This window comes from Electrona antarctica (genome assembly GCF_951216825.1).
Source record: "Electrona antarctica genome assembly, chromosome: 16".
Classification (NCBI taxonomy): domain Eukaryota; kingdom Metazoa; phylum Chordata; class Actinopteri; order Myctophiformes; family Myctophidae; genus Electrona; species Electrona antarctica.
The window spans coordinates 4,034,871-4,057,291 of NC_136797.1; the positions used below are offsets into that span (position 1 = coordinate 4,034,871).

The 22,421-nt window shown below is 42.6% G+C and overlaps 1 protein-coding gene and 1 long non-coding RNA gene across 2 annotated transcripts; one reads left to right on the forward strand and one right to left on the reverse strand.

Moving 5' to 3' along the window:
* Window positions 1-126: 126 nt before the first annotated feature.
* Window positions 127-13,402, forward strand: mrps24 (mitochondrial ribosomal protein S24). The gene is made up of 4 exons (XM_079524442.1): window positions 127-250; window positions 4,516-4,596; window positions 10,767-10,878; window positions 11,637-13,402. Exons 1-4 carry the CDS (start codon window positions 209-211, stop codon window positions 11,918-11,920), a joined length of 519 nt encoding a protein of 172 aa, XP_079380568.1. The 5' UTR covers window positions 127-208; the 3' UTR covers window positions 11,921-13,402.
* Window positions 13,403-18,942: 5,540 nt separating this feature from the next.
* LOC306939896 lies at window positions 18,943-19,980 on the reverse strand. Its single transcript, XR_013791943.1, has 2 exons — window positions 19,602-19,980; window positions 18,943-19,345 (listed from the first exon to the last, which is right to left on the reverse strand). It is a non-coding gene; the product is annotated as an uncharacterized lncRNA (long non-coding RNA).
* Window positions 19,981-22,421: the final 2,441 nt, after the last annotated feature.

Consider the following 22,421-nt stretch of genomic DNA (forward strand, 5'->3'; position numbering starts at 1 on the left):
AACAAAGTTTATTAAACCAAACATTTGTCGTGGTCAGTTGATACTTAATATAACGATTGTGATGTGACTTTTTAATTCTACTTATACTGTAGCAAATCGTAATTATTAGGTGAAGATTGAAGACACTACGTCTACACACATCCCCACAATCCCGAGATTGAAGACCCTACACTTCCCACAATCCTTTGCTTCAGCTGAGGGAGGAAAAATGGCTGCGTCCTTGAGCAACGTTCGGAGCGTGATGTTTTTGGTGAGAAACAAGCTTAAAAAACATGCATTTCATACTTCACAGAGGGAACATTATTTATCATAATGTTGTGACTATAGTCTGATTGAAATACGTCAGCTATATGTTTAACTCCACTGGAAAATAAATGCTTATTTTGACCAGCGAATGACAGTTAAATATTACCTGGACGTAAACATGACAGTCCATCAGTCTTGGGGATGTATTATTTATTTCATTCTGTCAGTGTTACAGACTTGTAAGGCAGTGGTTCCAAAGGTGGGGTCCGGGGACCCCCAGGGGTACTTGAGGGAGTTCCAGGGAGGACCCAGCTAAATGATCATTTGGAACCAAATGGATATAATGGGTCTGTAAGAGCGTACAAATGGACCCTAATGGGTCCATTTTGTTCCATTTGTACACTCTCAGAGTTAAATTAGCATTGATTTTACAATATAAATTGGGGGGTCCCAGAGATAGAAATTCCATTAAATGGGGGTCCGTAGCATAATGCATGTGAAACTGGGGGACCTTGAAATTAAACAGGTTGAGAATCACTGCTAGAGTCGTAAGAATCTTCTCTTATGGGGAGTCTCTGGCATATCTTTTTAAATGGGGGTCCGCGGGGCTAATTAGTGTCAATTTGGGGGTCCTTGATAAAAAGTCAGAAAACTGGAATTTGGGAAAATGCCTTATTTTTAATTTCCCCATGCCCACACATCTGTGGTCTCTCTCTCTCTCTCTCTCCCTCTCTGAACAGAACTATAACGACAAGTTGCGATGCGGCCCCTCCCCCTTCACACACACACACACACACACACACGACTTTGTCCCTATAATGTGCGTAGGCTACTGGCACCGTTCCTCATATCACGCAAGAGACGCCACACACCAGTATAGAAGAGAGATAGTCACTTGTGACTTACTCACTTAATGTTGTAACTTGTGGAGGCTATATTGTCTTCCATGAAAAATATTTCGAAGCGATGTTAAACTCTGCATGGCTCATTTCCATGCGTCACAGTCAGGGACCCTGCTGACGATTTGGTGGTCCACTGCCTGGTTACCCTTCTACTGCATATAACAGCGCTGCATGATCTCCTGCAGATCGGCTATTTTTGCCGTTTGTGAGGACACACACATGGGTGCGCGTTATTACGCGGCGGAGCCGTGGAGAAAATTGTTATTATGCGAGCCGGCTTGGCTTTTTTGGCACATTTTATGCCCCCCTCGGGGTGCGTATTGTGCGTGCGTGAGAAATGAGAGGTGTGGCGTGGTGCGTGGTAAAAGGTCAAATTGCGTGACTCTCACTCTCAAAGCGTGAGGCAGCCCTGGTTTACATTACATTACATTACAGTCATTTAGCAGACGCTTTTATCCAAAGCAAATGCCTATTAACCCATTCTGGGCGGGAACCCCATTTGGTGTTTTAAGCATTATGTTATACTTTAGCTATTGAAAAATAGCAGACGGTGCCACGCTATGAGCTTGTAGATCTGCTGAAAATGCAGCACAAACCGCAACCCTTTGAACATATATATTCTTTCAGAGCCAACCTTTTTTTAACTCAAATCTTTGCTTCTGAGGGGTTCCTGGAACAACATATTTTCAGATGGGGGGGGGGGGGGGGGGGGTCTGTGGTCAATTACATATCATTTTTGGACTCCTTGACATGTAAATATTGAGAACCACTGATATAGAAACATAGGTATTTCAGGCCTAAATGGGTTAACACTTTGAGGGCTTTAAATTGTTTCATCAAACTATAGGCCCTGCTTAATACGATATACCCGACATTTGTTTTAAATCGCTGTATTTTAAAAATTAAAAATAAACTCTGTCTTTGCCGCGGAGCTGGTGGAGAGACCTTCATGTTATGATGACGGAAGCGGAAATCAACCCATGCGCTGGGCTGCTAGGGCTTCTGGGAAATTGAGGCCAATGCAAGTGAACGGGGTACAACACCTCATGAAGGAGGGTCTTGTGCACCGGTCTTGTGGCGTACCAAGATGGCGGGTGGTGCGATCGTACAAACGGATTTTCACTGATCAAAAGCCCAAATACTTCAGCGTATGATCTAAAGGTAATAAAACAATCTCGGCAGCGTAGAATATTTGATTAAAACGCGGGTAGCGCGTAGTACGCAGTAGAACTGTTAAGGACCCCTTTATAAGTGAGAGTCTGAGAGCTCTCTGTTATGAAGGGGTCCTCCCCAGTCCCCACTAGATACTGTAAGGCAGTGGTTCCCAGACTATTTAAGGACCCCTGAGTTGACACTAACTAGCCCCACAAACCCCCATTTGAAAAGATATGCCAGGGACCCTCATAAGAGAAGATGTTTACGGCTCTAGTAGTGATTCTCAACCCGTTTGATATGCATTAGTCTACGGACCCCCATTTAATGGCATTTCTATCTCCGAGACCCCAATTTATATTGTAAATCAACGTTAATTTAACTCAGAGTGTACAAATGGAACCAAATGGACCCATAAGGGTCTATTTGGTTCCTAACTATCATTTAGCTGGGGACCCCCTGGAACTACCTCAAGGACCCCTGGGGGTCCACGGACCCCACTGTGGGAACCACTGGTGTATGCTTCCAAACGCAGACACACAGAAATAGGCGCTGCACTGGATTTATTGATAGAAAGTTAACTTGCTCATATATTTTATGAAACAAAAGCTTGACAGAGACAAAGATGATAACCTAAAGCTGTCAAGGGAGGGTGTTGCAACTTTGATGCAGATGGAAATTTATAGCATCTTAAGTTGCTTGCGGCTACACGTGGCTATACTTTGAATGAATTGGTTGACTACTTGACTTAATATGTCAGCTTCTCCTCTAGACTGTGGAACCATTGGCGCATTGTCTTGTATGTTCGAAACAGAACATGGTGGAACTCTTTATTGTAAATATCTTTCTCTATTCTTTTTTATTTGTTTTTTATTGTGATAGGTCGGATTCCCCTCAGTCTGACAAAGATTGAATTGCATTAATTGAGTACCACAGACGAATAACAGTCTAAGTCCACACTATTGATCCATAATATATAAATGATAGATAAGGGTTCAGGACAACAAGGCCTTTTCGTGGAGGGGTCAGTCTGAAATTTGGACTTAGACTGTTTTTCGTCTGTGGTACTCATAGATCAATGGCCATGGGCTGACTCATTTGAGACTGGCGTCATGAACTGACTCGGATGTAGATCGGACGTCATATTTGGGCGTAGATATTGTTGAAACTCCATATATGGATATGACTGCTTGCTTGGTTGCGGATGTGACGTCATCGGGATGTTCCGAGCGGACGTGTGGTCTAACCATATATAAGCAGTCTTGTTCTGGATTTCAAAGCCGTTCCACCACAGAGTCACACGTGAGAGACGAAGCAGATAATTGAGCTTAGCTGCTTGTTCATCGCTTTAATGTTGCAGTTGGTAAAGGTGATTTTAATTAGGCTGCTTACTTTGTGTTGCTTAACTTAATGCAGTGGTTTTCAACCAGTGGTCCTTGAGGTACGGTGTTCCAGGTGGTCCCCAGCTGATGGAGAGTTGGAGATCTTTAACTCTTGACTGAGTGTAAAATGAAACCAAATGGACCCGGTTTCATTTTACACACGTTTGCCTTTTATCTCTCCTAATGGTACCACAATACAGCAAGTTTTGGGTCTGAGAGGCTAAATGTCATCAAATGGTGGTCCGTGGCTCAAATGCACTAAATAAATAGTGGGCCTTGATTTGAAAAGGGTTGAAAACCACTAACTTAATGTGTTGTATCAATCTGCAAAATACATAGTAACTAACTAAGGCTATCAAATGATTGTATATTATAATAGTTGCCTCTGAGATGTAGTGTGGTAGAAGTATAAATGACCAAGGAGTTGGAAGTAATAATGTACCTACAAATTGTACTTAACCTATTCTGGACGGGAACCCCTTTTGGTGTTTTAACTAAGCATTATGTTATACTTTAGCTATTGAAATATAGCAGATCTACAAGCTCATAGCGCACCACCGAGTGGCGCGCTACGAGCTTGTAGGTCTGCTATTTTTGAAAAATCGTAAAAATGCGGCACAAATCTTTGAATATATATTCTTTCAGAGCGAACGTTTTTTAAATTTCGACGTCAGGCCTAAATGGGTAATACAACAGGCCGCGTTAGATAGTTTACTTTCCACCACTGTTGTTTACATGAGATAGATGGGGAAGTGCCTGCCTGTCACGTTAAATACACATTTAAAAGTAATTAAATAAATTAAACCTTTTGCTTTGTCATCTTTGGGCTCCAGAGAACATTGGTGAAGTCTTCTGGCACGTTGTGCGGTCCGGCTGCGAGCAGAGCCATCCACGTCTCCACAGTGTGCTGCAAGGTAACCGCTAACCATAATGTGCTGCAAGGTAACCACTAACCATAATGTGCTGCAAGGTAACCACTAACCATAATGTGCTGCAAGGTAACCGCTAACCATAATGTGCTGCAAGGTAACCACTAACCATAATGTGCTGCAAGGTAACCCTAACCATAATGTGCTGCAAGGTAACCACTAACCATAATGTGCTGCAAGGTAACCACTAACCATAATGTGCTGCAAGGTAACCCTAACCATAATGTGCTGCAAGGTAACCCTAACCATAATGTGCTGCAAGGTAACCACTAACCATAATGTGCTGCAAGGTAACCCTAACCATAATGTGCTGCAAGGTAACCACTAACCATAATGTGCTGCAAGGTAACCACTAACCATAATGTGCTGCAAGGTAACCACTAACCATAATGTGCTGCAAGGTAACCACTAACCATAATGTGCTGCAAGGTAACCACTAACCATAATGTGCTGCAAGGTAACCACTAACCATAATGTGCTGCAAGGTAACCACTAACCATAATGTGCTGCAAGGTAACCACTAACCATAATGTGCTGCAAGGTAACCACTAACCATAATGTGCTGCAAGGTAACCACTAACCATAATGTGCTGCAAGGTAACCACTAACCATAATGTGCTGCAAGGTAACCGCTAACCATAATGTGCTGCAAGGTAACCACTAACCATAATGTGCTGCAAGGTAACCGCTAACCATAATGTGCTGCAAGGTAACCACTAACCATAATGTGCTGCAAGGTAACCTCTAACCATAATGTGCTGCAAGGTAACCACTAACCATAATGTGCTGCAAGGTAACCGCTAACCATAATGTGCTGCAAGGTAACCACTAACCATAATGTGCTGCAAGGTAACCACTAACCATAATGTGCTGCAAGGTAACCACTAACCATAACCACTAACCATAATGTGCTGCAAGGTAACCACTAACCATAATGTGCTGCAAGGTAACCACTAACCATAACCACTAACCATAATGTGCTGCAAGGTAACCACTAACCATAATGTGCTGCAAGGTAACCGCTAACCATAATGTGCTGCAAGGTAACCACTAACCATAATGTGCTGCAAGGTAACCCTAACCATAATGTGCTGCAAGGTAACCGCTAACCATAATGTGCTGCAAGGTAACCGCTAACCATAATGTGCTGCAAGGTAACCACTAACCATAATGTGCTGCAAGGTAACCGCTAACCATAATGTGCTGCAAGGTAACCGCTAACCATAATGTGCTGCAAGGTAACCGCTAACCATAATGTGCTGCAAGGTAACCACTAACCATAATGTGCTGCAAGGTAACCACTAACCATAATGTGCTGCAAGGTAACCGCTAACCATAACCACTAACCATAATGTGCTGCAAGGTAACCACTAACCATAATGTGCTGCAAGGTAACCACTAACCATAATGTGCTGCAAGGTAACCGCTAACCATAATGTGCTGCAAGGTAACCACTAACCATAATGTGCTGCAAGGTAACCCTAACCATAATGTGCTGCAAGGTAACCACTAACCATAATGTGCTGCAAGGTAACCGCTAACCATAATGTGCTGCAAGGTAACCGCTAACCATAACCGCTAACCATAATGTGCTGCAAGGTAACCTCTAACCATAACCACTAACCATAACCACTAACCATAACCGCTAACCATAATGTGCTGCAAGGTAACCTCTAACCATAACCACTAACCATAACCACTAACCATAACCACTAACCATAACCACTAACCATAATGTGCTGCAAGGTAACCACTAACCATAACCACTAACCATAACCACTAACCATAATGTGCTGCAAGGTAACCACTAACCATAATGTGCTGCAAGGTAACCACTAACCATAATGTGCTGCAAGGTAACCACTAACCATAATGTGCTGCAAGGTAACCGCTAACCATAATGTGCTGCAAGGTAACCGCTAACCATAATGTGCTGCAAGGTAACCACTAACCATAATGTGCTGCAAGGTAACCGCTAACCATAATGTGCTGCAAGGTAACCGCTAACCATAATGTGCTGCAAGGTAACCGCTAACCATAATGTGCTGCAAGGTAACCACTAACCATAATGTGCTGCAAGGTAACCACTAACCATAATGTGCTGCAAGGTAACCGCTAACCATAACCACTAACCATAATGTGCTGCAAGGTAACCACTAACCATAATGTGCTGCAAGGTAACCACTAACCATAATGTGCTGCAAGGTAACCGCTAACCATAATGTGCTGCAAGGTAACCACTAACCATAATGTGCTGCAAGGTAACCCTAACCATAATGTGCTGCAAGGTAACCACTAACCATAATGTGCTGCAAGGTAACCGCTAACCATAATGTGCTGCAAGGTAACCGCTAACCATAACCGCTAACCATAATGTGCTGCAAGGTAACCTCTAACCATAACCACTAACCATAACCACTAACCATAACCGCTAACCATAATGTGCTGCAAGGTAACCTCTAACCATAACCACTAACCATAACCACTAACCATAACCACTAACCATAACCACTAACCATAATGTGCTGCAAGGTAACCACTAACCATAACCACTAACCATAACCACTAACCATAATGTGCTGCAAGGTAACCACTAACCATAATGTGCTGCAAGGTAACCACTAACCATAATGTGCTGCAAGGTAACCACTAACCATAATGTGCTGCAAGGTAACCACTAACCATAATGTGCTGCAAGGTAACCACTAACCATAATGTGCTGCAAGGTAACCACTAACCATAATGTGCTGCAAGGTAACCGCTAACCATAATGTGCTGCAAGGTAACCGCTAACCATAATGTGCTGCAAGGTAACCACTAACCATAATGTGCTGCAAGGTAACCACTAACCATAATGTGCTGCAAGGTAACCACTAACCATAATGTGCTGCAAGGTAACCACTAACCATAATGTGCTGCAAGGTAACCACTAACCATAATGTGCTGCAAGGTAACCCTAACCATAATGTGCTGCAAGGTAACCACTAACCATAATGTGCTGCAAGGTAACCACTAACCATAATGTGCTGCAAGGTAACCGCTAACCATAATGTGCTGCAAGGTAACCGCTAACCATAATGTGCTGCAAGGTAACCGCTAACCATAATGTGCTGCAAGGTAACCACTAACCATAATGTGCTGCAAGGTAACCGCTAACCATAATGTGCTGCAAGGTAACCACTAACCATAATGTGCTGCAAGGTAACCACTAACCATAATGTGCTGCAAGGTAACCGCTAACCATAATGTGCTGCAAGGTAACCTCTAACCATAACCGCTAACCATAATGTGCTGCAAGGTAACCGCTAACCATAACCGCTAACCATAATGTGCTGCAAGGTAACCGCTAACCATAATGTGCTGCAAGGTAACCCTAACCATAATGTGCTGCAAGGTAACCGCTAACCATAATGTGCTGCAAGGTAACCGCTAACCATAATGTGCTGCAAGGTAACCCTAACCATAATGTGCTGCAAGGTAACCCTAACCATAATGTGCTGCAAGGTAACCACTAACCATAATGTGCTGCAAGGTAACCGCTAACCATAACCGCTAACCATAATGTGCTGCAAGGTAACCGCTAACCATAATGTGCTGCAAGGTAACCCTAACCATAATGTGCTGCAAGGTAACCACTAACCATAATGTGCTGCAAGGTAACCACTAACCATAATGTGCTGCAAGGTAACCACTAACCATAATGTGCTGCAAGGTAACCACTAACCATAATGTGCTGCAAGGTAACCGCTAACCATAATGTGCTGCAAGGTAACCGCTAACCATAATGTGCTGCAAGGTAACCACTAACCATAATGTGCTGCAAGGTAACCACTAACCATAATGTGCTGCAAGGTAACCACTAACCATAATGTGCTGCAAGGTAACCACTAACCATAATGTGCTGCAAGGTAACCACTAACCATAATGTGCTGCAAGGTAACCCTAACCATAATGTGCTGCAAGGTAACCACTAACCATAATGTGCTGCAAGGTAACCACTAACCATAATGTGCTGCAAGGTAACCGCTAACCATAATGTGCTGCAAGGTAACCGCTAACCATAATGTGCTGCAAGGTAACCGCTAACCATAATGTGCTGCAAGGTAACCACTAACCATAATGTGCTGCAAGGTAACCGCTAACCATAATGTGCTGCAAGGTAACCACTAACCATAATGTGCTGCAAGGTAACCACTAACCATAATGTGCTGCAAGGTAACCGCTAACCATAATGTGCTGCAAGGTAACCTCTAACCATAACCGCTAACCATAATGTGCTGCAAGGTAACCGCTAACCATAACCGCTAACCATAATGTGCTGCAAGGTAACCGCTAACCATAATGTGCTGCAAGGTAACCCTAACCATAATGTGCTGCAAGGTAACCGCTAACCATAATGTGCTGCAAGGTAACCGCTAACCATAATGTGCTGCAAGGTAACCCTAACCATAATGTGCTGCAAGGTAACCCTAACCATAATGTGCTGCAAGGTAACCACTAACCATAATGTGCTGCAAGGTAACCGCTAACCATAACCGCTAACCATAATGTGCTGCAAGGTAACCGCTAACCATAATGTGCTGCAAGGTAACCCTAACCATAATGTGCTGCAAGGTAACCACTAACCATAATGTGCTGCAAGGTAACCACTAACCATAATGTGCTGCAAGGTAACCACTAACCATAATGTGCTGCAAGGTAACCACTAACCATAATGTGCTGCAAGGTAACCGCTAACCATAATGTGCTGCAAGGTAACCGCTAACCATAATGTGCTGCAAGGTAACCACTAACCATAATGTGCTGCAAGGTAACCCTAACCATAATGTGCTGCAAGGTAACCACTAACCATAATGTGCTGCAAGGTAACCCTAACCATAATGTGCTGCAAGGTAACCCTAACCATAATGTGCTGCAAGGTAACCACTAACCATAATGTGCTGCAAGGTAACCACTAACCATAATGTGCTGCAAGGTAACCGCTAACCATAATGTGCTGCAAGGTAACCGCTAACCATAATGTGCTGCAAGGTAACCGCTAACCATAATGGCTCAACATCTGCCTACGCAGTTGTCTATTTCCGTAGACGACGCCCTGGTAACGTCTGTCCCAACAGCCAGGAACCTTGGTGTTGTCCTGGACAGTCAGCTCCCGTTTAAAACTCACATCCCAGCTGTCACTCGATCCTGTAGGTTCACACTCTATAACATACGACGAATTAGACCGTTCCTCACCCAGGAATCAGCCCAGCTCCTAATCCAGACAACAGTCTTGTCAAAACTTGACTATTGTAATTCGCTCCTTACTGGCCTACCGGCATGTGCACGTAAGCCTCTCCAACTGATCCAAAATGCCGCAGCTCGTCTGGTCTTCAACCAGCCAAAATTCTCACATGTCTCCCCCCTGCTCCGCTCCCTGCACTCGCTCCCAGTCGCTGCCCGCACACAATACAAAACTCTGATGCTGGCATTCAAAGCAACCAAAGGTATGGCTCCCCCATATGATTGAACCCTACAAACCCTCCCGCGCACTCAGATCAGCCAACGCAGGAAAGCTGGAAGTACCCTCACTAAAAACGCCGGGACAACGCTCCACACGTCCCAAACTCTTCTCCCTTCTGGCCCCAAAACTGTGGAATGCACTCCCCGTTGCAATCAGAACTGCAGCATCACTCCCAATCTTCCGCCGTAGTCTGAAGACCCACCTTTTCAGACTCCATCATGGCCCATAGCACTTATCCTACCCCCTTAGATAGCACTTTTTAGACTTAGATAGCATTTGAAACAGACTTATAGCATGTCATGTAGACAGCACAATAATTGCATTGTATGTAGTCATAGCACATCATAGAACATATGTATAGCATAGTATAGTATATATGTATAGTTAATATGTATAGCGTCATTATATAGATATGTTCTAGTTACGTTCTTAGCTTACGCATGTTTCTTGATAAATGCATTTTATATATGTGATGTATTCCCATACTTTTGTTCTTGCCTAATGTAAGTCGCTCTGGATTAAGAGCGTCTGATAAATGCCTAAATTGTAAAATGTCTGTAATCCGTCTGTGTTCTGTAACTGTGAGGAGAGTGCACATGTAACTGTCCCGTCTCTCATCTGATTCTTCTTTCTTTCTTTGTTTGGGTGCCAGAATCACGCTGCTCGTATTCGCGTGGGGAAAGGAGACAAACCTGTAACCTATGAGCAAGCACTGCACCCTCATGACATCGGACACTACAAAGGATGGTTGTCGCAGCACACCAGTACGTTTCTTTCTCATTTATCTATTCATTCATTCATTGCAGATGAACCGGGTCCATCGCTACATTTGGTGAAACCTCAGAGCTCCTGAAAACATTGTTTTCCGTATATCTTGCTAATGCACAGGTCAGGGTAAACATGTAACCCATTTAGGCCTGATGTCGAAATAAAAAAAATGTTCGCTCTGAAAGAATATATATTCAAAGATTTGTGCAGCATTTTCACGATTTTTCAAAAATAGCAGACCTACAAGCTCAAAGCGCGCCACTCGGTGGCGCGCTATGAGCTTGTAGATCTGCTATTTTTCAATAGCTAAAGTATAACATAATGCTTAGTTAAAACACCAAAAGGGGTTCCCGCCCAGAATGGGTTCATGTCATAGTCTGCCTCTGTAGAGCTCCTCCACACAAGGGGTTCCCAACCTTTCTATTACCACGGACCGTCTGCCAGTTCATAAAATATTCGCGGACTTATGGGTGCATTTGGTTTCATTTTACACTCGAGAGTTAAATTATTTTGATAAATGTTTGCCCGTTTATCTCTATGGTACCACATCAACACAGCTTGGAATTGTGGACAAAAGTTTATCCAAACGATAACAAAAGTCTTTAGATTTGGGTCTGCAAGGCTAAATCTTATCAAATGTTGGTCCGTGGCTCAAATGCCAAACACTACAGAATGAGGCCTTGATTTGAAAACCACTGCTTTAATCCATGCGAGACCTTTTTGACACTTCCTTCCCTCCATTTCTCCTCTTCAGGTAACCTGCAGGGAGAGGAAGGTGCAGCCGACAGGACGATAGAGGACGTGTTCGTGCGGCGCTTCATGTTCGGGACGTTCCACGGCTGCCTGGCCAACGAGGTGGTGATCAAGCGGCGAGCCAACGTGCTCGTGGTGTGCGCTCTGATGCTGCAGAAGATGCCGCCGCAGAAGTTCTACTTCCTGATCGGCTACTCGGAGTCGCTGCTCTCGCACTTCTACAAGTGCCCCGTCAAGATGGAGATTCAGACGCTGCAGGACAAGGCTGTGTACAAATACCTCTGAATAGGCATGTTAACGATTCACTCAACTCACCATACAATTTGCATCACGATACGATTCTTTTAAAACAAAAAATATTTTCCAGAATTGTTTATTTTAATTTTATATAATTTATCTCCCCCCCGAGCTTTTTCAGATTTTTCATTTAACTACATTGTAGCATTACTTTTGACAGTGCAGAAACATAATTGCCTTCCTTGATGAGCATCAACGACCATCATCACCTGGGCACAGTCACAGACAGCTCCCCCCTACAGTGCTCTACTACTGAGAGTGACTCATTTCTCTCAAAAAGCACTTGAATATGACGGAATATGATTAAAGCTCACATTTCACATCACACACCAAAAATTTATTTTTTTGAAAAATCATTTTTTTTATTTCAATAAATCGATTCATATCGCTGGGATTAATATCAATATATATCGATATACGATATATCGTTACATGCCTACCTCTGAATGATTAACGGTTGTTGTTGGTGTCCATGGTTCTCTCAATCTAGGCAACCGTTAGGCACAGACGCCAACATTGGCACAGGGGAGAGTGATCACTGGCATCCATGTGAGAGAGAGGGTTAGTGATCACTGGCATCCATGTGAGAGAGAGGGTTAGTGATCACTGGCATCCATGTGAGAGAGAGGGTTAGTGATCACTGGCATCCATGTGAGAGAGAGGGTTAATGATCACTGGCATACATGTGAGAGAGAGGGTTAGTGATCACTGGCATCCATGTGAGAGAGAGGGTTAATGATCACTGGCATACATGTGAGAGAGAGGGTTAGTGATCACTGGCATCCATGTGAGAGAGAGGGTTAGTGATCACTGGCATCCATGTGAGAGAGAGGGTTAGTGATCACTGGCATCCATGTGAGAGAGAGGGTTAGTGATCACTGGCATCCATGTGAGAGAGAGGGTTAGTGATCACTGGCATCCATGTGAGAGAGAGGGTTAGTGATCACTGGCATCCATGTGAGAGAGAGGGTTAGTGATCACTGGCATCCATGTGAGAGAGAGGGTTAGTGATCACTGGCATCCATGTGAGAGAGAGGGTTAGTGATCACTGGCATACATGTGAGAGAGAGGGTTTCTTTTTCTTTACAATTTAAATATATATACCCTATAGAGCGTCGCAGTCCCGCCCCCTACCATGGACCAGGAAATGATTCTCCGTTAATTTTCCTCATAGACATTTCAGAAAGTATTTATTTAAAGACGTTTACGCCGCGGACAAAGCCAACTCGAGTCGTGACAAATCATGACAACACACAATTATTGGGGCCGAAAATAAAAATTGATTGTGACACTATAGGGTCCATTTGGTTCACTATAGGGTCCATTTGGTTCACTATAGGGTCCATTTGGTTCACTATAGGGTCCATTTGGTTCACAACTAGAACTGCAATATAGTTTATCATCATGAAAGGCTGTTGAATAAGTTGTCTTTGTTCAAAGCAGATCAATAAAATGGTTCATAATTCCTGATGAGTGTCGTGGTCTGTTTGTTAAAATGTAATTTATCCTCAAGTTTAGAACCTGTACTGTTAGTTTTGTGTGAAGAGCTCTAAAGAATTGCCTGCCTGCCTTGACAACAGCTAGTCAGTCACATTTGTGAACAACCCCGGACAGTGTTTAAGTTGCTCGATTCAGTACTATTTAGATATTCTTTTGAAAAAATACAATAAAGGTAATTGAAAATGTGTCACCTTAACCAAGGACAGGTGTTTGATGAATCTAATTGTTAAAAGGGAGATATAAAATATCTAAATACTAACTCGAGCAACTACCGGTGTTCACAAAAGCCTGTGTAGACGGTAAAATGACCCAAACATGTTTTTAAAGTGAAATGTCCCTTTAATTACATTTTAATGAACAGCATGTGGCAGAAACAACATTCATCCAAATCCATCGAACTAATATAGTGTGATAAATGTAACTGTTAATGTTACAGCATTGACTCCATTGATCCGTTTTTATTCAACGGTATTTGTCGCCCTCATGTGGATAAAACATGGAAGTCAATTTAAGTTAAAACTGGTTGTCAAGTGGTTTCATTTTGCCTAAATGTGTATTCTATATGGTTAGTGTTGCATTTTTCCAAGAAGAATTAAATCTCTAATACTCAGCTCCAATATTCAGCTGTCTGTTGCCAGGTTCTTTCTTCTGTTGCTTCTAAGTAAAACAAAAAGAAGAACCTAAGAAAGGAACTTAAAGCTACTTAGTTAAAGTGACAAGGATGCTGGAGTCAAAGGTACAGAAACACCAGAGATTCAAAGCCACACTGTCTGGAAAACACTTGACTCTTGAAGATTGTGATGATGAAGCAATAGAGGGTATGCACAAGACATCATCGTACCTGGAAGTAATGCGGGAACGCCCACTGAGTGGCAAAAAACTACTTTCTGGCCTTGACAGCCCATTCATCCAAACAGAAACGTCCTGTCTGATTGCATTAAACAATGTTAAACTCACCAACATTGCAGCTGTACGAAAAGCTTGAATTATCCTCTTTCAAGTTTCAAAGTTTTTGTTTCATAAAAATCCACCATAGAAACATTATGAGCTACTTTCTGTCAAGAAATGCCCTGCATTTGATTATTTTTCCAAGTGTCAGAGTTTGGAAGTGCTTGTTTTCAATAACACAACATTTTGCTGCCTCCTGCATTATGTGACATTTAGAAACACGTGGTACGCAGGATGGTTGAGTGATTTCCAACGAGTGCTTCCAAACTCCAACACTCCATGCTGCTCAATGTTTTGCCACTCAGTCTAGATGAGGGGGGCGTGTCCTGATGGGAAAATCATGCATGTGCATACTCTCTATACAGACAGGTAGAGGTAAGCAACGCTTCCAATCATTAATGCTGATCAGCCTGATCATGAACACAGCTGTGGTGGGAACAGCACCAAGCCTTAAAACCAGCCAGCCTTCTTCCTCGGCACTTGTATTTATTTGTAATTTGCAACAATGGGAAGAATTTGCTAAATTGTTCTTGTGCTATTGCTTTTTTTGCCCATGGTAAGAGGCGAGCTTTTTGATTTGTTTCCAATGTGCATTTATAGGTCTGTTGCAGATTCATAGACGACTATCTCTGAAATTTTAGATCCTGTCCTGATGGCTTGGGGGAGCATCCATTCTGTTATACTCCTGTCCTGATGGCTTGGGGGAGCATCCATTCTGTTATACTCCTGTCCTGATGGCTTGGGGGAGCATTCATTCTGTTATACTCCTGTCCTGATGGCTTGGGGGAGCATTCATTCTGTTATACTCCTGTCCTGATGGCTTGGGGGAGCATTCATTCATTCATTCATTAATTCTACTCCTGTCCTGATGGCTTGGGGGAGCATCCATTCTGTTATACTCCTGTCCTGATGGCTTGGGGGAGCATTCATTCTGTTATACTCCTGTCCTGATGGCTTGGGGGAGCATTCATTCTGTTATACTCCTGTCCTGATGGCTTGGGGGAGCATTCATTCTGTTATACTCCTGTCCTGATGGCTTGGGGGAGCATTCATTCATTCATTCATTAATTCTACTCCTGTCCTGATGGCTTGGGGGAGCATCCATTCATTCATTCATTCTACTCCTGTCCTGATGGCTTGGGGGAGCATTCATTCATTCATTCATTAATTCTACTCCTGTCCTGATGGCTTGGGGGAGCATCCATTCATTCATTCATTCTACTCCTGTCCTGATGGCTTGGGGGAGCATCCATTCATTCTCACCTGAATTCACAGCCCCATGAGGCTGCTGTGCATAATAATACTAATAATAATGCATTTTATTTATAAAGCGTTTTACGTTCTTACGAATCTCAAAGTGCTACAGAGATTAAAAGCATGGCAAGAAATTAAAAACAAAAGAAGCGTAAACAACATCATTAGCAGTAAAACAAGATTAGGGAAAAGCTTTCTTAAAAAGGTGGGTCTTAAGTCCATTCCTAAAAGAGTCAGTGGAATGGGGTGCTCTCAGGTGTATAGGGAGAGAGTTCCACAGATAAGGGGCTGTGTGGGGTGCTCTCAGGTGTATAGGGAGAGAGTTCTCAGGTGTATAGGGAGAGAGTTCCACAGATAAGGGGCTGTGTGGCAGAAGACCCGGCATACTGAGCATTGAACCTAATCATCCACACACTGTCCCAGTTTTTTTCGCAGTCTTGGTTCACTATTTTACAAGCTTTGAGCTATCAACAAAATGTCTCTACTTAATTTGGCTATTCCCCTGTGACGAAATGAGCTTCAACTCGTTACCTGTATTATTAAAATAACTCTGAATGTCTTACAACATGCCAGAGCCTTGATGAAGTTGAAGGGAAAAACATGAGCGGCCGGCCCAACATCGACCGACACCAGGGTGTTCCTACAAACAGCAACTTGATTTGGGATGTTGGCAATAATCTTATTGGCTTTGATTAAAGTTTATAAACTGATCACGGGGTCCTCCTTCTTTCCCTATGTTGACTAAACCTGAGACTATTTATGGAATGTGGGTTCAAGCTGTAGCATTTGGCCCTTAATGGCCTCAATACTTGGTCAAATGTTTAGCACTGTACTCTATGCCAGGGGTAGGCAACCTTAGGCACGGGTGCCAACATTGGAACAGCAGAGGGTGTCGGGTGATCACTGGCACAAGTGTGAGAGAGAAGATTAAATGTATCTATAAAAAGGTTTACAGTTAAATGAAGTCCACTCACATCTGTATGCAAATGACATGCACATAATTATACATTCATTCAAACTCACATTCATTGTTCCGACTGTGGAGACAGTGGTCAAAATAATAATTGTGTCTAAATATCATACGTGCTGATGTGAAAGAAAATGTTTCTGAAGAAGAGGAAAAAAAAGGTTTCTATGTGTGTGTGAACAATCAAAATCGGATGGAAATATATAATTTGGATGTGGTGTCATAATTAAACGTGATGTCGATATGGCACGGCGACTATCAAGAAAATAAAGACACGGCACTTCATGTGGAAACGGTTGCAGAGCCCTGCTCTATGCATCGTCTTCGTCCCCCTCTACACCCAAATATTAACTAAGCTTGTAGATTGGCTTTTGGCAAACGGGACATTATTTGCTCAAAAAATGCAAACCTTTTATTAAGCTGAGTGTCAGAAAGGTGACCCAGGCCAGCTGAGTGTCAGAAAGGTGACCCAGGCCAGCTGAGTGTCAGAAAGGTGACCCAGGCCAGCTGAGTGTCAGAAAGGTGATCCAGGCCAGCTGAGTGTCAGAAAGGTGATCCAGGCCAGCTGAGTGTCAGAAAGGTGACCCAGGCCAGCTGAGTGTCAGAAGGTGATCCAGGCCAGCTGAGTGTCAGAAAGGTGACGCAGGCCAGCTGAGTGTCAGAAGGTGATCCAGGCCAGCTGAGTGTCAGAAGGTGATCCAGGCCAGCTGAGTGTCAGAAAGGTGATCCAGGCCAGCTGAGTGTCAGAAGGTGATCCAGGCCAGCTATCTGTTCTTGGCTCGCCTGTAAGTTCAGAGTAGTTTCTGCTACAGAAAGTGCGGCACGTTTTTCCTCTTCAATGAAGTGTTCTGTAGCAACAAATCATTAATTTTGTTGAGAAACACAGGGTCAAGAGTGACATTGTCTCCCTCAAACACGGCTCAAATATTGTATCCATGAAAGGACAGTGTCCCCTGTTACTGTACAGGCGAGACCTCATACTGTAGGAATGATATTCTCAGAGTATAGCTGGTCGCTTGTCTGCCTTACCGTCAGAAAATCACCCTGCATTGTTCCTTCCAAAGACCTGCATCTTTCCCAGCTCATGTTACGTCACATCTCATCAACAACTAGGACACGCTGGGAGGAACCACATGTTGTACAGACAGACCCCTCACACAAGTGTCTGGCCTCACATCGACATTTAAATGTTTTCTAAATCTGGACAGTTTTCTGAAATACCTATATTTCTATATCGGTGGTGGTCAATATTTCATGTCAAGGAGCCCAAAACATTTATGTATTTGGCTGCCGACCCCCATCTGAAAATATATTGTTCCGGGGACCCCCCCCAGAAGCAAAGATTTGAGTTAAAAACATTCGCTCTGTAAGAATATATATTCAAAGATTTGAGGCACATTTTCACGATTTTTCAAAAATAGCAGACCGAGCTTGTAGATCTGCTATTTGTCAATAGCTAAAGTATAACAATGCTTTAAAACACCAACCGGGGTTCCCGTCCAGAATGGGTTAAATGACCCCAAGGCCCTCACCCCAAATCATATATTCAACATGATTGAATTTGGTTGTTCTTCATGTCATGTCTATGAATTGATTGCATACAGTATGGCCTAAATGGAGACAAGACCGCAAGGACCTTTTATTTTGTGCCATCCCTTACAGTATGGCCTAAATGGAGACAAGACCGCAAGGACCTTTTATTTTGTGCCATCCCTTTATACAGTATGGCCTAAATGGAGACAAGACCGCAAGGACCTTTTATTTTGTGCCATCCCTTTTGAACTGAAAGCTTAACTTTTCATTTAGTTAGTTTCTTCACTGAAGAACGGTAGTCGACGGACATTTACGTCATAGTATTATTACGTCATAGTATTAGGGCCGATTCATACTCCTATTTTACATTTACGTCATAGTATTAGGGCCGATTCATACTCCTATTTTACATTTACGTCATAGTATTAGGGCCGATTCATACTCCTATTTTACATTTACGTCATAGTATTAGGGCCGATTCATACTCCTATTTTACATTTACGTCATAGTATTAGGGCCGATTCTTACTCCTATTTTACATTTACGTCATAGTATTAGGGCCGATTCATACTCCTATTTTACCGCTGTTTCGGCGCTGTAGTGCCGAAATGATTTCGGCTCGTCAGAAATTTTCAGTAGCACCGAAGAGCCGACTTTAGGACGGTACCCGCCCCCCTCCCCCCCCCCCCCCCCCGAACCTCAAATGACATCACATTGTAGGCTCTACGGAGCCAAACCGACTTTTATTCGGCTCTAAAATAGGAGTATGAATCGGCCCTTAGTGAACAAAATCAACACCGAGTCCGACTGGAATGCTTTTTTGAATATTTATTGATTTTTGTCACAGTGAAGACCCATTCACATTTAAGGCAGGTACATTTCAGTGCAAATATAATTATAAGACACAACGATCGACTGATTCATTCAAAAAAACATTAAAGTAAACTTCCCTTGAATTAAAAAAAAAAAAACACATTAATTTGACAACAGTAAAAACATCACACGCAAAACGTTGAAATCAGGAAAAAAAAGAAAACATCACATTTCCCTCCATGAAAGCCAATTGCAAACATTAATACTCACATAAAATATCTTGTTTGATAGAAAATAAAGATAAAAGAATCAAGAATCATCAAGCAACATCCATTCTCTTGACTTGAAGGCACATCCACGATTGGAGACAGACCTGTGTGCACTGTCTTTCACTTTCTCTCACTACCGGGCGGCAGTGGCTCAGCGGTAGAGTGACCGGATGGAAACCCAAAGGTTGCCAGTTCGAACCCAGGCTCCCCCCCCCGAGTTAGTGTCGAAGTGTCCTTGAGCAAGACACTGACCCCCTAATTGCTCCCGATGTGCAGGTTGGTGCCTTGCATGGTTTCCCCCGGCATCGGTGTGTGAATGTGTGTGTGAATGGGTGAATGTAATGCACAATCTATGCAAAGCGCCTTGGATAAAGGCACCATTTACCATTTACTACCCATGCTCAATGCTGTGCAGAAAGGCTGTAAATATACAGTTGGAAGGTCCACTTCTCTTCTACGAATCGGAAAATGACACTTTGGTATTGGTAGAGGTCTGGGGTTGTGTAGTTGCTATGATGTGACCACCAGTGTTGATTTCGTCGACTAAAACTAGGACGAAAAAATGTTCGTCGACTACCTTTTTCCACTGAGGAAAACTACATGGAAACTAAATAAAAACTAAGCTATGATGACTAAAACTAAGACTAAATACACTGGCAATTTCTTCAACAAATAAAAACTAGACTAAAATGTTAGGAAGGGACTAGTGGACAAGAGATCCAGTATAAGTCATTTTACAATTAGTTGCATGCTGAAAATAGCTGATCTACAAGCTCACAACGCGTCGCACTGCGACGCGGTGTGAGCTTGTAGATCGGCTATTTTCAGCAAGTGAAAAAAAACAGTCATTACGACGGCATCAAGGCCCGCCAAAATACATGTCGTTTGATTAAATCAACAGTAGACTAAAATCTTACATTTAGTAGACTTACACTAAAACATTCCAGGTGACTAAAATGTGACAAACTAAATTAAAACTATTCAAGAGACTATGACTAAAACAAAAAAAATCTAAATTTGCTGCCAAAAACAACACTGGTGACCACGTACGTATGTCCAGGTATGATATTTCCTGGACCACCTCAATGCAACCCAAACCCAGAAACCTTTTTTTTTGTTTAACTAAACTAAACGGCTTTATCCCAAACTGGGCATGCAGCCAACTAGCAAATCTCCTTTGGTCATGAACTAACTGTATGAACTAACTGTATGATGGGGTTAGATTTTCTTTGGTCATGAACTAACTGTATGATGGAGTTAGCTTTTCTTTGGTCATGAACTAACTGTATGAACTAACTGTATGATGAGGTTAGATTTTCTTTGGTCATGAACTAACTATGAACTAACTGTATGAACTAACTGTATGATGGAGTTAGCTTTTCTTTGGTCATGAACTAACTGTATGAACTAACTGTATGATGGGGTTAGATTTTCTTTGGTCATGAACTAACTGTATGATGGGGTTAGATTTTCTTTGGTCATGAACTAACTGTATGAACTAACTGTATGATGGAGTTAGCTTTTCTTTGGTCATGAACTAACTGTATGAACTAACTGTATGATGGAGTTAGCTTTTCTTTGGTCATGAACTAACTGTATGAACTAACTGTATGATGGGGTTAGATTTTCTTTGGTCATGAACTAACTGTATGAACTAACTGTATGATGGGGTTAGATTTTCTTTGGTCATGAACTAACTGTATGAACTAACTGTATGATGGGGTTAGATTTTCTTTGGTCATGAACTAACTGTATGAACTAACTGTATGATGGGGTTAGATTTTCTCCACCACAACACCAGCACAAAAGTGCAACATTATATCTCCATTAAAGGGACACTTCACCCTTTTTGCAAAAAAATATATATGTTAATGAAGTTTAGAACACTTTCCTGGGGGGTCTTTATGTGTGTAATATGTGGTTTTAGATATTTCAGATTTTAGCAGTGAGCCCATGCAGTGTCTCTGATGTCATGGACACTGGGCTCACTTCCTTCCTGGACTACAATTCCCATAATGCTCTGGTGCACTGCTCCTCCTTGTGGATAGGGGGAGGGGCTGTCTTACTGGGACAACATGTAGTCCAAGGACTGTCTAAAGAGGACGAGACGCGAAGACCGTACGGGCGACGCCATGTTGCTTATGGTGCTCCATGGAAGGAAAGAAACATGCGCAGTTGAGACCAAGGAAGCTGAACGCGGAAGTGTTGGCTGCATATAGCCCATTGCGCATGTTTCTTTCCTTCCATGGAGCACCATAAGCAACATGGCGTCGCCCGTACGGTCTTCGCGTCCTGTCCTCTTTAGACAGTCCTTGATGTAGTCCAGGAAGTAAAGTGAGCCCAGTGTCCATGACATCAGAGACACTGGGCTCACTGCTACAATCTAAAATATCTAAAACCACATGTTACACACATGAAGACTCCCCAGGAAAGTGTCCTAAATCTTCTAAATGTCATTAAAATATATATTTTTTGCAAAAAGGGTGAAGTTTCCCTTTAAGGACTACAGCATATGGATTGGCTTAGACAGCAGACGGAAATACTCCCTAACTCACTTTATGAATATTAGGCCAGGAAGTTTACGTACGTATCCTTTAACTCACTTTATGAATATTAGGCCAGGAAGTTTACGTACATATCCTTTAACTCACTTTATGAATATTAGGCCAGGAAGTTTACGTACGTATCCTTTAACTCACTTTATGAATATTAGGCCAGGAAGTTTACGTACATATCCTTTAACTCACTTTATGAATATTAGGCCAGGAAGTTTACGTACGTATCCTTTAACTCACTTTATGAATATTAGGCCAGGAAGTTTACGTACGTATCCTTTAACTCACTTTATGAATATTAGGCCAGGAAGTTTACGTACGTATCCTTTAACTCACTTTATGAATATTAGGCCAGGAAGTTTACGTACGTATCCTTTAACTCACTTTATGAATATTAGGCCAGGAAGTTTACGTATCCTTTAGAAAATATCCAATTCCATGCCTTATTATACGACGCTAGGGGTATACATTCTATAGCCTGGTTTAAACAGCGCGTCTCGATGGTAGATCTGCTGTTTTCAGAGCTACGTCACGCTGACGTCGTGCGACAGACGGCGAATCATCGTGAATCTCCATAGCATGAGCTATGAGCTTGGAGATCTGAGCTATGAGCTTGGAGATCTGAGCTATGAGCTTGGAGATCTGCTATT

What these genes read in the sequence shown, in the direction of transcription:
- mrps24 (XM_079524442.1), top strand. Translation starts at nt 209, where the DNA reads ATGGCTGCGTCCTTGAGCAACGTTCGGAGCGTGATGTTTTTG. An exon ending in TTCGGAGCGTGATGTTTTTG is followed by an intron (nt 251 to 4,515) that starts GTGAGAAACAAG and finishes TTTGGGCTCCAG; the next exon opens with AGAACATTGGTGAAGTCTTC. An exon ending in ATGGTTGTCGCAGCACACCA is followed by an intron (nt 10,879 to 11,636) that starts GTACGTTTCTTT and finishes TCTCCTCTTCAG; the next exon opens with GTAACCTGCAGGGAGAGGAA.